Below are 15067 nucleotides of genomic sequence, written 5' to 3'. Positions count from 1 at the left end.
CCCCTTCTGTAAAATGAGGACTACCTTTGTAAGCACTGAAGGGTCTACTGATAAAGAGTAATGCAGAACAGACAGTATTATTATTATGATTACTTATTTTTGCATGGTATTTCTATCACTCATCCTGCAGCAAGATCTTGCCATGGTTAGAGGTGTACTAGAGGAAACGCTTACATGCTTTCTACTTGCTGCACTTTTAGATATTTGTAGGGACATACACTAACAATATTTCACTTGTGAATAAGTGCATTACTTCCCAAAGCACTTTAAAAAACATATCATTACTGTGTATATGTGCTCATCTCTGAAATGCAGCTGCTTCTGGTGTTAGATATGAAAGTTGGCCATAGCAGCCTGCAATGAAGCCTTGTAAAAAACTGCAGCAGAAGAATGGCCCTGATTCCTTATGCTTTATAAGTCATATTATCATTTTTGCTTGAGGTAGTGGGATGTGAATTGCTTGGTGAGGATTTGCTGGCATCTGACACCCATGTCACACAAAAGAAAATAACTTCACAAGAGGAAGACAATGAAGAATGGGGCCTGTTGTCAATAAAGCGAAACAGCGAGAGAAATGCGATGACAAATTTACACCAGCACGTGAACAGGGATAACACCTTTGCTCTCTGTGTGTATATATCCTGTGAAGGGACACAGGTGGCCAAGGTCGCCAACACCTCATCTGAAAAAAGAGGTGCTAATGCCAGGCAGAGACATCCTGAAAAGGATGCTATCTGCAGACATACTTCACTGTCCTCTCCTAGCACTCTGGGTACTTCTTGGAGATCTCCCAGACACTGCCTGACCAGGTTAAACTGCATTGCTTTATAAGATCTGATAAACCTCCCACCCCACAGTGATGAGAACTAGTCACATGCACTCTGGGCATACAGTAGTGAGCTCCTTCCTTAAGCCCAGGACTTGCCTACTAGGGAGGTAGCTTCAACCAGTCAGTATCTGTTAAGGATAATGTTCAGTGTGTGCTGTTTATTATTAATTTCTCCTGAGTAAGAAGCTTCATAAAAATAGAACATAAACCCTGTCATTCCTTCCCTCTCTCCAGCTACACTGAAGCATCATTACAGTTGCACATGTAAATGAACCAGGCATTCAAAAACTTCACAGCCTCTGCAGGATAAGGTTATGGGGCTCCTGGCCCTCCTGCATTCTATAGCTTCCACTGGGCCCCTTCCACTTGTAACTTCTCCCCACTGCTGTCCACTCTTCCACCAGCTGGTATCTCCCTGCACAGACAACCTCTGCAGAACCCAGAAGTACGGTATACCCTATATCTTATTACTTCTGCAGAGGCTTTGGAGAGCATGCAGATGTGCACACCGCTGGGATGTAGTCCTGAGGCAACGCTCCAGCCATGCTTTCAGGCTTGGGATTTGAAGAGTAGGTTAATAAGGACTTAAAACCAGCCTAAAGGTTGCCTTTAGCAGAGAGTAGAGACACACTGTAGATGCCTCTTATCCTCTTCTTCCCCTCTTCCCCTGTCACCAGTATTTCCTTTCTTCTGCCTATGTGTAAAATAACTTGCTGAAAGCAAATGGAGTTTGGCAGAAGTCTGATCCCTCCCTTAGAAACAAGTAGATTCTTTCTTCCACCTTTGGGAGGCTTAATACCTTTAAATGTCTGAGACTGAAACTCTTTGCCAATGCTTTTCATCAAAGATACAATCTGGTATTCCCTATCTGCTTGGCTGTGTAAGAGCTATGGTAAATGAGGTGATAAAGGTGGTATAATAGTTCCAGTCAGAGCATGTCTAGTGAAGTCAATATTTATGTATTCAGCTTGACAAAGATGAGAAACTCACTCCTTTCTTGGCAGAAACAAGGGACCAGCAGCGGATGTTGCTGCAGCTAACATGGAGATCAGTATTTTCCCAAATGAGTAATAAAGAATTCTTGGGGGAAACATTACAGCAGTTGGCTGTGCCATCCCAAATGATTGCCATGGCAAGTATGCACAGAATCTAGTAAGCTAATAGCTAACTCAAACTAACTAGCTCCAGTGGTGGGACAGAAGTCAGTTCAAGAAGATCCGTAACATCAGAAGTTATATATGAGCGTTACCTCACGTCTCTTCAAATTTGAAGCCACTTAGTTAAGTGAGTTCAGCCACTCAGATTTACAGTTAAGTGGTAACAGAATCTGGCTCTTAGACTCACCTAGATTGTAAAATACTGCAAATTACTGATCAGAGCCATGCAGTCTATCTACATCAGAAGTTTGACTGGATGTAGATTTATTGGCTCAAAACATTATAGAAGAAAACTGCTTGAAAAGAGGTCTTTGGCATGAGAACCAGGGAATGCTCAGAGAAAAAGGAGAAGATTCCTCAGATTCTTTGCTAGTTCAGATGAAGGTTAGTGGTCCAGCGTGCATGGATATCAGCATGGGCCCTCAGGACAAATCCAGATACTCAGTTACTATGGTGAAGGGGGCCATGTGAGTGCCTAGGCAGACACAGGCAATTTACTGGTGTCCTACTGGGAATGGATTTGCAAATTAAAAACCAGCAAATGAAAGACAAGGACATTTGTGAGAGTTCTGAACTGACTGCAGAGCTGAAACTTTTCCTGGAACAGCCCAACAGGGGCAGAAACAGTATTCCTCACAGAGGGGCAAAAGCAAGGAAAGACAGGTCTGATCTTGGTTCCATAACTGCAGTAGAAAGGTAATAATCTCTATAAATCTGGAGAGGTACCCTCTCTTTTGGAAAATGCTCTCATGTATAAAGTCCATCAAGAACCTCAGGGCCAAAACCACACTGCTCCGGGAGGCAGATCTGAGGATGTGCCATGGAGGCAGTGCTCACCCAGGCACAGCAACGCCAAGATGCTGGACGCTGAGGCTAAAGGAGGTACTGTCAGAGCAACTCTCCCACTGGAGTGGGATAGTGTGAACCACTTTGGAGGAATGCCTGGAAAGTGACGTCACAGAGACAAACAGATTGACAGCACGGTCCTGAATTTTAATAGAAAGGTCAGAATTTGAACAAACATCCAAAGTACAGCAAAACCTGAAAAAAATCCCAAGCCTCCTTAAGTTCTGTAATAATTTCAGTGTCAATTTTATACTACTCCTGACAATGACATAGATGCTTTAGTGTGTTTCAACAAATATAAATTAACCTCTTTAGTAGTAACTGTCTCAGCAGCAGCCCATGCCCATGCAAATGTTGGCAAGTGGATTAAGATGATCGACCAACTTCATATTTAAAGCCGGGAGGAGGAACAGCCTCCATTTGCCAATGGTAAACCTCCACCTAGGCGCCCCCTGAATTCCTACAGTAATTTCCCAATTCTTTATAACTTTAATATTCCAAGACTTTTAAGAGGCTATCACACAGAGAACACCAGCTCCAAGAAAGTGTCACAGATTTGGAGTGGACTGTTCAGCCATTTTGATGTACTAGTGAGCTAAATCAAAAAATTATCTAGGACTTGGTCATTATTGCCTGGGTTCCTAAGCAAAATATGTTTTCATATAATCTTCTCCTTTTTCCTTCTATGCATGTGTGTCTCTTTCTCTGTGTTGGTGTGTGCGTCTATGTCGGTTCCCGCTTTGTAACTGCAGATCCCACTGTGAGTTTCAACCAAGTTTGAGTGAGTAACAGTGATCTCACAGATACTAACCTCTTAAAGTTCCATGAAAATAGCTGTCGGGGTGTAACAGTGAGAACTTTGTAGGCTCTCCACTGAGGGAAAGGCTGCCGAGTGAACTGAAGCCATTACTCCACACAGAAGTCTCCATGTTGGAGAGAGATGTTATAAAAGCCTCAACACCAGGAGAAGCTTAGATCAGAACTCCCATCTTGTTAAGCATCAGACAAAGTAACCGTGACATAAATCTGGAAGCCAAACTTCATTAGCTCTGCAGCTCACAGACCCCCTTGTTTTCAGCTAGAAAAGGGCAGGAAGGTTTGCCATTTTTAATTTGTTATTCCAAATCACTTCAACTTCACCAAAATGTCCCCTCTTAGATGTGACTAATTATGTAAAACATTGATTCCCTTCTATCCCCTTCAGAAAGTGCAACTTCAGAGCACATGAAAATAACAGCTGATCAATGAGCATAATCTTAGCAAAAGCAATAAAAATAATACCTGTGTGAGAAGCAGATTGCGGGTGCATGCACAGGGTAGAGAAAAGAAAAAATATTATCAAACAGAGCAAATATATCTTTATAACCCTGCAGCAACAAAACTCCTACCACCTTATACTAAGATACCATAAGAAAACATTACAAACCTATTATATGAAGAATTGGAATGTTGCTTAATGGTTTTCACATTGTTCACTGTTATTTCTGTGATGAGTTGCTATTCATTGCTATTGTCAACATTCATTTACACTAGTGGATGTATGTGTATTTGTGAGTGAGGACGGATACACAAAATCTGGTACAGATCCTCAGGTGATGTAAATTGTCACGGCTGTATTGACGTCAGTGAAGATACACTGATTTCCTCCAGCAGACGATTTGCTTTTCTGTATGTAAAAAGCACAGGAACTAGGTGCTGTTTCAACTTCGCTCTTAAGACACCTACTGTAGACAATACATTCTCTCTTCTATGTGCAAATATACATATTGCCTTGCAGTACACATTGCAAGTAATGACAGGAGCTTTATGCTGCTTCCTATGCTGAAATTTATAAAAAGGATCATTCCTGATCTATCTGCCCACTCTTATCTGTAACAATAAATCTCCAACTGCTTTGCTACAGATCTTGAAATACACAGAGATGAAAGGGACTGTCCAGCATCACAAGTCTGTTAGAAATACATTTAGGAGGAATTAAACGTTAATCTTAAGACTGTTAGTCCAATGCTCTAACTAAGGGATCTTAAACAGAGCCATTGGGCAGAACAAATCCAATAGTCAAAACTCTCATTGTCTCACGTAGGGCTTAGCTAAACGAAATGACGAACTCCAGAATAGATGAATACAAGAATTTTACGAGTTTGTTTCAAGATACACCTCTTTGAGGGAAAAAATATGTATTTTAAAAAAAAAGTACGAAAAAGAAAGGAAAAATGGTCACATTTCAGGCTCTGTCTTCATAAATGACTCTCTTATTTTTTCCTTATTTGCTTTTATATGGTTCCATGGAATGTGGACCAAATGATGATCACAGGCTACAGGTAATTTTATAACAAATGAAATATTTTCCATCTGTTAAACAGAGGAATATTTCTGGCTTTCTATAATGTTTTCCTAAGGGAGAAACAACAAAAGGTTTCATAACTGAGAATGGAAAAAGAGAAATAAACCACTGCCGAACTAGGAAAGAAAGGAGAACCTAACAAGGCATTTATAGGGAAAATAACAGGAAAGCAGAAGACGAGTAGACCCTATGTACTGAAAGATTAAGGTAGAGAGACAGTAGCTTTTTTTTACTGTTTCTACTTGGATTCTAAGGTAGAATGAAAAAAAATAAAACTGGGAAATTTCTATAATCTAATATATCTGTTTGTCTAGAGGTATTTTTGCTTGCAGAAGTGTACTTCGTTTTATCAAATGAACACTTTTTTTGAATGAGTAGGTAGAAGCCATAATTAATAGAAGACAAGACTTCTAGCTGACAGGCTCTGATCTGGCACCATCTAAGGACTAGAAGAGCATCCCAAGGCTAGATTTCTCCGGCTTACTCTGACTAAAAGTGTGAATAATTTCAAGTATGGTGTAGGTGGGAATGCGTACAGTCTATGCCCCATATAAGTAGCCACTTGCTGCATGCATGAACTGTATGAACCATGCCTAAATTGTATATTCCTGTGTGCACATCATTTTATGAAGGACATGGAAGTATCAGTCACTTGTTGCAATCTCAGAACAATGGGTGTCCTTCCACACTGTACGTGCTGCAAAGAATGGCACAGCCAGCCCAAGAGTCACCTGGCACTGAGTCCCTGGCAGGAATTCCCAAGGGCACTGAAATACCTATTCCTTTGGGACATTTTTCCATTTATACCTCTTCTAAACAGCCACGCGTGAATTCTTTTGAATGTTAACACTGTTGCTATGTGAGCCCATTGCTCCTAAAGTCCTCTCATAGAGCCCTACCTTGGATCTGCCTGGGAAGCAACACCAAATGGGCCAATGCAAAGCGTATGGAAGAAAGGTACCCTTGCCACCAGAGAAGAGCAGCCTGGCTGCAACAGAACACATAGCTGAGTGCCATAAAAATATCACCGTCTTACCAGAAAAACAAAATAATGCATTTGCATCCTTCCTCATTTAAGCATTAAAAAATTCACCTTTTTTGCTGTTGCTTTCAGCCCTTGGCTTCTCTTGTTAAAAGATTAGTATGAGTCTTTGTTACTCCAGCTGGTGCTGTAACTGGGCTTGGGACACAGATACACAGGGAGTATCTGTCCAAAGCACCGCTAGGCGGTATTTCACACGGATTCCTTCCTTGTTATTACTTCCTGATGCTCCCATCCCGCCAGTGAGATTTCCCACGATAGTATTTTCAGCCTTGACACTGTGTTGCTCTGGCCGGGACTTTATACAGCATCATATTGAGGTGCAATCCCTGTGGGTGGAATTCCTCATGCTGTCTTTACTCAGCAATTTTATACCTAGAACTGCATCCTGAACCCTTCCTAGGCTGAGACCTTTTCTTTCTCTCACTTAATCTGTTATTTCTTAAATGTTGTTGTGAATCATTAATTCTGTATTCCTCTGCCTGGGATTTTACAGGCCCTGATGTAGATACGACACAGGCGTGTTCACATCATAAAGTACATCTTAGGCTGATTACAATGTGAATGGAACCAGTATGGATATATCTTTAAATGGGATGTAGTCACAGACAGTCTACTTTCTTTTTTCCTCTCATTATGCTCTTTATTTCAAAATCATCTAAGTAGGGCTTTAGCATCTCTGTAGCGATGCCAATGCAGATCTCTGTCATTTGAAACCAGCTTACAGCACTCTACTCCAAATAACTTTTGATGCTGAAACGGTACATTTCTAGCAGGGATTTGCAGAACCCAGGGCAGCACCAATGCAACTATTTCTGGTGTGTGAAAGCTCAAGGGAGTTAAACCCTGAAATAGGCTGGGGGAAGTCTGAAAGAATGAAAGCAGAGGGCAAACGTAGCATTCCTTGTGTGCCCAAAGTGAAAGGAATGGGTATCTGGGGTACACCAGCCATTCAGAGTTGTTCTGGTCTTTTTTTTTTTTTTTTTTTGGTGCTGGTGCAATGCGCAAATATAGCAAAATATGTTAATAGTAAGCCGTAATATTTACAGTTATTGTTAGTATCCACTGAAATCAGTGGGATTGTGTCTAATGCCTTTACCCTGGAGATAATCCATAGAATAGAACATTAATGCATAGTTAAAAAGAAAAATTATGGAAAACAGCACCTCTGCATATGCGATATCTTCATTTTAAAGTTACATAATTGAGCTTTTAAAATTCAACAAAAATATAGCAAACAGCCTCAGACCACAACAGCAACTAAGTGCTCTAACGTTGTCTTTTAAAACTTGCCTCTTTACTAAGACAAAAAATACTATCCTAAACCAATAAAAAATAAAATAAAATAAAATAGTTTTCAGCCTAATGCAAATCCAAATGAGCTTTAAGACCTCTGGGAAAATGTGATTCTAGAAAATTTCTTGCAAGAGTTCTAAGAGTTTGTTTTGCGTGAGGAGATATCTTGTAGCGCAAACAGAGACTAATAATTTAAAGGCAGTACTTAGATTCTTTATGTCATGCTACACAAATAATGTTTCTATGCCTTGTTTTCACTGTTGGTGACACGGTTAAAAGAAGACTTTAATGCCGAATGTTTGTAAATTGCACCCATGTCTTTTGATGGAAGGAACTATAACAGATTATTAGCTATTATTGTAATTGTATTTATTGAAGTGAGTTTTCCAGCTAATGCATAGGCTCAAAATCTGAAGCCCTTCCATAGGCAGAGCTCCTACTGAGAGTTTCACTGATAAAAAACAGCAGGATTTGGGCCATTTAGACTTAATTTGCTAAATTCAACCCTGTGGCATTTCCCTGATACTCAATGAAGGGTACTGGGGATTGGCAAAGAAGGTAGTATTCTGATAAAGAAGGGAAGGAAAAATTATACTTACAGGATTTGGCGATCCTTTGGGATGGTCCCTTAAGACAAGAGGCTGCCAAGTAAGGGTGATCTAAGCTATGCTAATTTGGCAACCTGTATTTTTGAAGCAAAACATTCCATGACGAATGACCTTATTTTTTTGTTTTTAAAGCTGTGAGGTGCTTATGCAATAGACTCCTAAGGTAGAAAGAGACAGATGCCACGGAATAATAATCAGCCTAATTCTTGCTGAGAATCTCTGCAAAATTCTTTCTCCTTGCCTCTCCTTTCACAGGTAAGCTCACTGCTACCTTTCTCACACAACAGCATGCAGCAACAATTAGTGGGCCTCTGCATAACTCAGGAATTCTTCCCTTTCTAGAGATGAGCTTAGGTTTGTTTTCTTTTAAAATGTAGGCTTTTTTTTAAAAAAAAAAGAGCTTTAGAAAAAGACAGTTTATCATTTTTAAAAAAAGCGAACAACAAAAATCAGACTCAACTTTTCTTTAAAATAATAGAGATGCTTCAGTTGTTTTTTCTTCTGAGCCCCTCACAGAAGACTGCCCCAGTTGACAAGAATAGTCACACGTGTCCAACAGCTCAGGTCTTCACTTCTGTCCGGGGTTTGAGGTGAGCTGGGCTGCAAAAAAACCTCAATCCTGACTCAAAATGAGCAAAATCCCCGGGCTGTGTCTGAGGTGAGAAGGGCCAGCACAAGTACACTTAAACATGCTGCCAGAACCTCCTGTTTTGTGAGAAGCAGAGGAAATTCCATTACTGGGCAGTGACAGCCGGGCACTGCCTGGGTGCTGCTTTAACCCTTGCTTTCAGCCACCGCATCCTGACATGCTAAAACATAATTTCTGTTCTGTTTAGAGTGGCCATTTTCTGTAGTGAACAGTCAGTTCCTATGCTCTTGGCCAAGAGAAAAGAATTTAGATAACACTGAATTTCAGATTTACAATAGAAGGAAAAACATGTTCAGATGTGGGAAGGAAGGAAGAGAGTGCAGATACCTAGTCTGTGTAGGTATTAAAGTATATGTCCCCTGCTGTCACACAAAAGCAAAAATACAGCTCTCAGGTTGGCCAGCTGGATCATAAGGGATATTGGGCATGCTGTCAATAGGTGGTGAAAGATTCCCCCCCCCCATACAAGTTGCCTCTAAGTTAGATTTTGCAGTCTCTTTGATTTCCTTCTAACAGTCAGAGATGAGAGAAGATGAAACCCAATATATACAATCAATGGGAAAAAAAAAAAAAAGAACCTGCAGGAGTGAGCAATGTAGACTGTTTCGCATCTCTCATATTTCCTTTGCTATACAAAGATTTTGGTTTGCCTAAGCTATAGAAGGAAACAGAAGCAGTCTATTTTAGTCTTCCTGAGTGAAGAACACTGCAGGGATTGCTCTGCTATCCCCAGCAGCAGCCCTGACTTTCCACAAAAAGGCTCCATCCATCCATCCATCTATCTATCTATCTGAAATATAAAGATTATCATATGATATGCCAGCAATCAGCTGTGTTCTTAATGCACTTCTCTTTGTGCATTTTGGTTTGAAGAAAAAATTTACAATTCTTCCCCCAGTCGAACCCCACTGCAAAAAAAGCTCAGATAAGAAGGAGGTATTTATACTTATGCACAGAAATCGATTCTTTAGTCTGTGTAATGACGTATGTTAGAAACTCCGTTCAGAAGAAAGGAAAGCCCTTACCGATACGATGTTTCTAACAGAGCCTTCACTGCAGGGATTCACTATTGAAAAAACAATGAGGTTGATTATGCATTTTTATATGGGTTTCTTACTCCTTTGACTTCGGTGACTTAAACTGTGCTATTCTGGATTTACACCAATCGGCATGAGTTCAGGATCTGGCCCTACATCTTTTTAAAACTCCATCTATTGCATGACGAATAAGGGCCAGATCCTGAAAATGCTTACTACCTGTATTAATACTCTGAGTAGCCCACTCACTTCCTTTAAGTTGTGACTGCAAACCTGAGTCTTACAGTGCAGTATTTTAGAAGTATGGATCTGTCTTTTGGGATTCGAGCGTGCCTTGACCATACATATTCTTTTAATACTATTTCTTTCAATAGTAATTTCTCCACTGATTTTCATAGAATCACGTGCTAGATGCTTCCCTGTTATGAAGTGGTGTAACTCTACTTACACCAGCTGAAAATCCAGCTCCATGTTGTAGCTATGCTTGTGTATTCAAAACAGACATGAGAGGGAAGGGGCCCTTTTATTTAAAGTGTCAAAAGAGACACGGAAGACGTTTTGGGCTATACGGTGTGCTGCATATTTCATTTGTTTTGACATTACTATAACCAAAACAACAGAGCTCGTTCTAGGAAAGAAATTCCAATCTAGTTTTACTACTTATATTAGCTTATTTCTTACATAAAAGAAGCCACACCAGAAACTATCCTCCTTCTCTTCCTAACTTCACTAACCCTGGCTTTCAACCAGAAAACATTCCCCTGCTTTCAAAGTGCCTAAACAAAGGACAATACAATGCTGAGTACAGTTGTAATTACCAGCTGGTGAACTGATGGCATATACTGGATATGTAATCCAAGAAAATGTGACTCTTCAATAGCAGCCTCTTCCACCACCTATAGTGCTGGAATGCTCATCCTTGTTTACTATACATGCATGCACATAGAGCATTATCAGTATTCAGTACTAGTAGTCATGCTTTCTTCACTGAAGAGGAAAGACCAGCAAAAAATACTTTGTCCTTTTGAAGAGCTGGATCAGTGTCAGGCACCACTCACCAAAAAAAAAAAAAAAAAAAAAAAAAAAAGACAACCCCCACACACAAGTGCAATAAGCATCCTAAATGTCAAACATATGTACGGCATCTGTATCTCTACGAACATATATACATCACGTGCAATACAATGCATACCCTAGACCCCTTACATCAGTGAGGGCAGGAAAATCCCAGCTCATTCCAGGGATGACGGGTTTTTTTTTTTTGACAGAAAGCAGCGACTTAAGGCAAAGAGAAGCTGCCACAATGCTGCTGTCCTTTGCAAAGCGTCTCCCTGCCTGGGCTAAACCGCACTCATCGTTGCTCAAAGACTTATTTATTTACGGCAGACAATGAGGGCACGACGCTGCGTGCGAGCGCCGCGGGTGAGCCGCCCGAGAGGGTTCGAACGGGCCAGAGGCACTTGTACATGAAAATAAAAGCGGTGAACTAGGAGGCAAGCGCCGCTTGGAAGCAGCATCCTGGCTCCTCTTCGCACTCTGCCTGCTCTCCCCGAGCACGCACCGAGGGAGGGATTCCCCACCCACCCACACGCTGCCTCCCTCCGTGCAAGGCTGCAGGGGGTATAACCCGGTTCCCTCTTGGAGCCGGGCCCGGAGGGAGCCCGTTACGCTCCTGCTCCCCCCCGCCGCGCCTGCCCGCCCCCCTTCCCCCTTCTCACTTACTCCGGTCTCCGGCTCAGGACGCCTTTGCCGATGGCCTGGGGGGTCTTGTGCTGGAGCAGCGCGGCGCAGCAGCCCTTCTCCCTGCCGTCCTTCTCCGCCGGGTGCTGGTGGGGCTGGAGAGGGGGGTGCTGGTGGCCGGCAGCCCGGCCGCTGCCGCCGGGGCCCGCCGGTGCCTGCTTGCCCGCCGGCGGCGGCGGCGGCTGCGGCGCCGGGAGCTGTTGGTGGTGCTGGAGCGGGTCGGGCTGGCCCGGCGGCGGCGGCGGCGGCGGCGGCGGCTGCTCGGGCGGGGGGCCCTGGGGCGGCGCGGGGGCCGGCGGCGGCTCGGCGGCGGCCGGCGGCTGCTGCCCGCGGAGGTTGCGGTTCTCGGTGCTCAGCTCGTCCAGCCGCCGCTCCAGCTCGTCGATGCGCTGGCGCTGGGTGTGGATGAGGCTCTGCTGGTTCTGCACGATGGCGGTAAGCTCCTTCAGGTAGAGGACGGCGCGCACCGGGTTCTCCAGCAGGCTCTCCATGCCCCGGCCGCCGGCCCGGGCCCCCCTGCCCGGCCGCCGCCGCTCCGCCGAGAGCGGCGCGGGCTGCGGGGAGAGGAGGGGAGGGGAGAGGAGGGGAGGGGAGGAGGCGCCTCACCGCCCCGCGCGCGCGCAGGCCCCCGCGCGCGCTCTCGCGCCGGCCCCTGCCCCCGCGCGCCACGCACGGCGAGGCCGAGGGAAGGGGGGAGGGGTGGGGTCTCTGCGGCGGGCCCCGCCCCCCCGCCCGGGCCGCGCAGGCGCGGGAGGGGGCGGGGGCGGAGGAGCGGGGGCCCGCTCCCGCGGCGGCGGCCGGGCCGGTCCTTCCCGGGGCGAGCGGGCGCGGAGGGGCCCCGCCGCCCTCCCCCATGGCTTCGGCGGGGCCGCGTCCGGGTCGCGCCGCCCGCCCCCCGCTGCGGAGCGGCCGGCGCTGAGGGGAGCCCGCGGCGGGAGCGGGCAGCGGCGGCGGGGCGCGGCCCGGCCCGGCCCGGCCCGGCCGTGCGCCTCTGCGGAGTCCTTGGCGGCCACTCCGGTACCCGCTCTCCTCTCCGGTACCGCTCTCCTCTCCGCCCTGAATGGCACTTGTAGGTGTTGCTGTTCCTGGCTTTCCCCAGGGTGACTTAGTGGTTTCTTTTTTTATTTGCAAAGGGACTTGAATATTCGTGGCTGGTTTCGGCCGCCTGTTGATAGGGGTCCCGCTTTCCGCTCTGCCTTGCAGCCTGCGGAGGGCAGGGCTGCCTCTGCACCCCCGGGAAGGAGTCACCGAGGAAAATGGATGTTAGGGGAATCTGCTGCTTCCCTGCAAGTGTGTCACTCCTTCCAGTCTTCGGTGCCCTTCAGCTTCTGGGGAAGAAAACTGGGAGTTAACCGTGGAGTTTTGCTGGGGGCTGGGGAGGCAACACCCGAGAAGTGAGAGGCCGGGCCTTTGCTGTTACGCTCCGTGCAGGTTTTGTTCGTTTCTCAGGCAACACCTTCCCTTGCCCTGCCTCATCCACAGCTGTCGGAGTTTGCAACCTTAACAGCCGTGGGTCTGAGAAACCACCTGTGTGCTGTCTGTCATACCCGTCAATGAGTAACCTGGCTAAGGGTCATAAACTTACTTTCAGGAGCTCCTGTGTAGATCCGTGAACAATTTTGATGATTTCTGTAAAGGGCGGAAGAGTGGCAACCTTTCCAGTCACTGTGGGCGCTGAAGATCCAGGAGGCGTAACGAGCAGTCAGACCTGGTTTTAGGCAAGCGTGTCAGTAGATTCAACTGAGGGTACAGAAGGTGCAAGACCACAGAACAAAACACAACTGTTTTTAAGTAGGTGATTTTGAGTGTAGAGCTACTCTTATTTTCCTTTTTCAGATCAGCGAAACCTGCACCGTAGCAAGGATTTCCTGAAGTGAGGAAGCGAGCAATGTAAAGGAGAATCTCTGTTTCAGATGAGCTGAAAAAGTGTATTTCCAGTTCACAGATAGCCCTGGGAATGTAAACTGATGCAAACAGGATCACCAGGATTAGAAGCTGTTCACAGACTCCTCCTAAAAAAGAACTGCTATTCACAGTTCTCTTGCAAGCACTTAGAGATGGCTTGGGGATCGTGAAACATTGCCATATGTCCCCCTGTGTGTTGAGGGAAGACCCCAGAGTGAACTCTAAGGAGTAAGAGCATTCAAATCCCACACACTTTACGATTTTATTGGAAAATTTTAGGGGAGACCTTCCTCCGTCTCATTGCCTAGGGTGTCATTAATGTCTTGTGATGGGAGATTGACTGAGCAGGAACTGGCATTATTTAGCAAGGGGAGAGATGGTTATAGGGGAATGTGAAAAAAGGCTCACACAGAAAGACAGGGGAGGTGAAAACACCCAAGCTATATTTGGGAGAGAGAGAAGAATGGAAGCGATCGTTCAGGAAATTGTGCTGGTGTGCTTTTTCCTTTCAGAGACACCACTGAGCAGCATCATTTCAGTCTTGCCTCACAGGAACAGAGTCCAGGGGCACCAATGGAAATAATGTGCTTTGGGCATTAATACATTCTGTGAAACAACCAGGGATGGCTATGGGTATGCTCACATGTGGACGTACGTATGTATGTACGTACACACACACACACACACAGCTACCTTGTCCTTGTTAGGAGAGACTTCAGGCAGAAATTGTTTATCTTGCAGAATAGGGGAGGCTGCTTTAACTCTTAAGGCAAGCCCTGTGCAGAGTTCTGTCTTTGCAGTGGGCATCATGTTCCTTTGCAGCTCAGCTGGATAAAAGTGATGAAGAAATCAGGGTCATAGACATTGTACTGGCCTATCCAGGTATAGTCAGCCAGGTCGTGGCATGTATTCTTGAGGGAATACTAACTAAAAAGAAAAAATCATCCTGGTTTGGATGATAGGGGATGGGGCAAACCAGCTTGGAAATCTTATGTCAGGTGCTTGAATACCTGTCAGAAGATGTGACTTTTACTGCACGGAGTGGATCCGATACATTTTTTCACTTTTTCTGCGCCTTTAATTTGGTTGACCAGCCTCATTGGCCTAGTTTCTACTAATAAATCTTTGTCATAAATTAAACAGAGACCTACAGCCATGGATTGGTAAGGTAAAAACACGCAGGCTAGCAGAATAAGAAAGAAACCCGTTCTCTGTGCAGATGTGGTGACTGGTGGACAAAAATGGTAAGACCAGCCCTGACCTTCCAGGTTTCTACAGAGAGCATGTGCCAAAGGAAAATGCAGCAGAATGCTTTTGTGCCTAACATGAAAAACTATGCAGGGATCTCCTTAAAAATCTTCAAGAGGTAATAGAGTTGCATAATCCTCTGTAATAAGAAAATTCACTGAAGACAGCATATTCATTCAGGAGGACTCTGAAAGGATATCAGAAGAAACTGAATGTCTTCTTTCACTCAGTAAGCAAGAATCCTGCATAGCTAGGAAACGCCTCCTCTTTTATCCAGCCATCATTGTGTCCCTTTGATTATGCTGCTGCAATACCTAGCATACGTCGTTTGCAAAGCTCTGCACGAGTGAAGTAAGTGTCACTGTT

At 44.9% G+C, this 15067-nt stretch overlaps 1 protein-coding gene across 6 annotated transcripts in view; it reads right to left on the bottom strand.

Moving 5' to 3' along the window:
* Positions 1-12129, bottom strand: part of IQSEC3 (IQ motif and Sec7 domain ArfGEF 3) — a 109054-nt gene extending 96925 nt beyond the window's left edge. For 4 of the 6 annotated variants that reach the window (XM_087766651.1, XM_087766650.1, XM_087766653.1 and 1 more), the window contains exon 1: positions 11531-12129. In XM_087766651.1, coding sequence (XP_087622777.1) covers positions 11531-12039 — 509 coding nt within the window. In that variant the 5' untranslated portion in view covers positions 12040-12129. The remainder of the gene's footprint in view (positions 1-11530) is intronic. The other 2 variants (XM_087766649.1, XM_087766654.1) reach the window with 2 other exon arrangements.
* Positions 12130-15067: the final 2938 nt, after the last annotated feature.

The sequence above is a fragment of the Nipponia nippon genome, unplaced genomic scaffold, assembly GCF_047370975.1.
Source record: "Nipponia nippon isolate SJK-2023a ecotype South Korea unplaced genomic scaffold, ASM4737097v1 scaffold_3, whole genome shotgun sequence".
In the NCBI taxonomy this organism is placed as follows: domain Eukaryota; kingdom Metazoa; phylum Chordata; class Aves; order Pelecaniformes; family Threskiornithidae; genus Nipponia; species Nipponia nippon.
The sequence above is the reverse complement of the archived record's forward strand: the minus strand, read 5'-3'. Positions and strand labels throughout refer to the sequence as shown.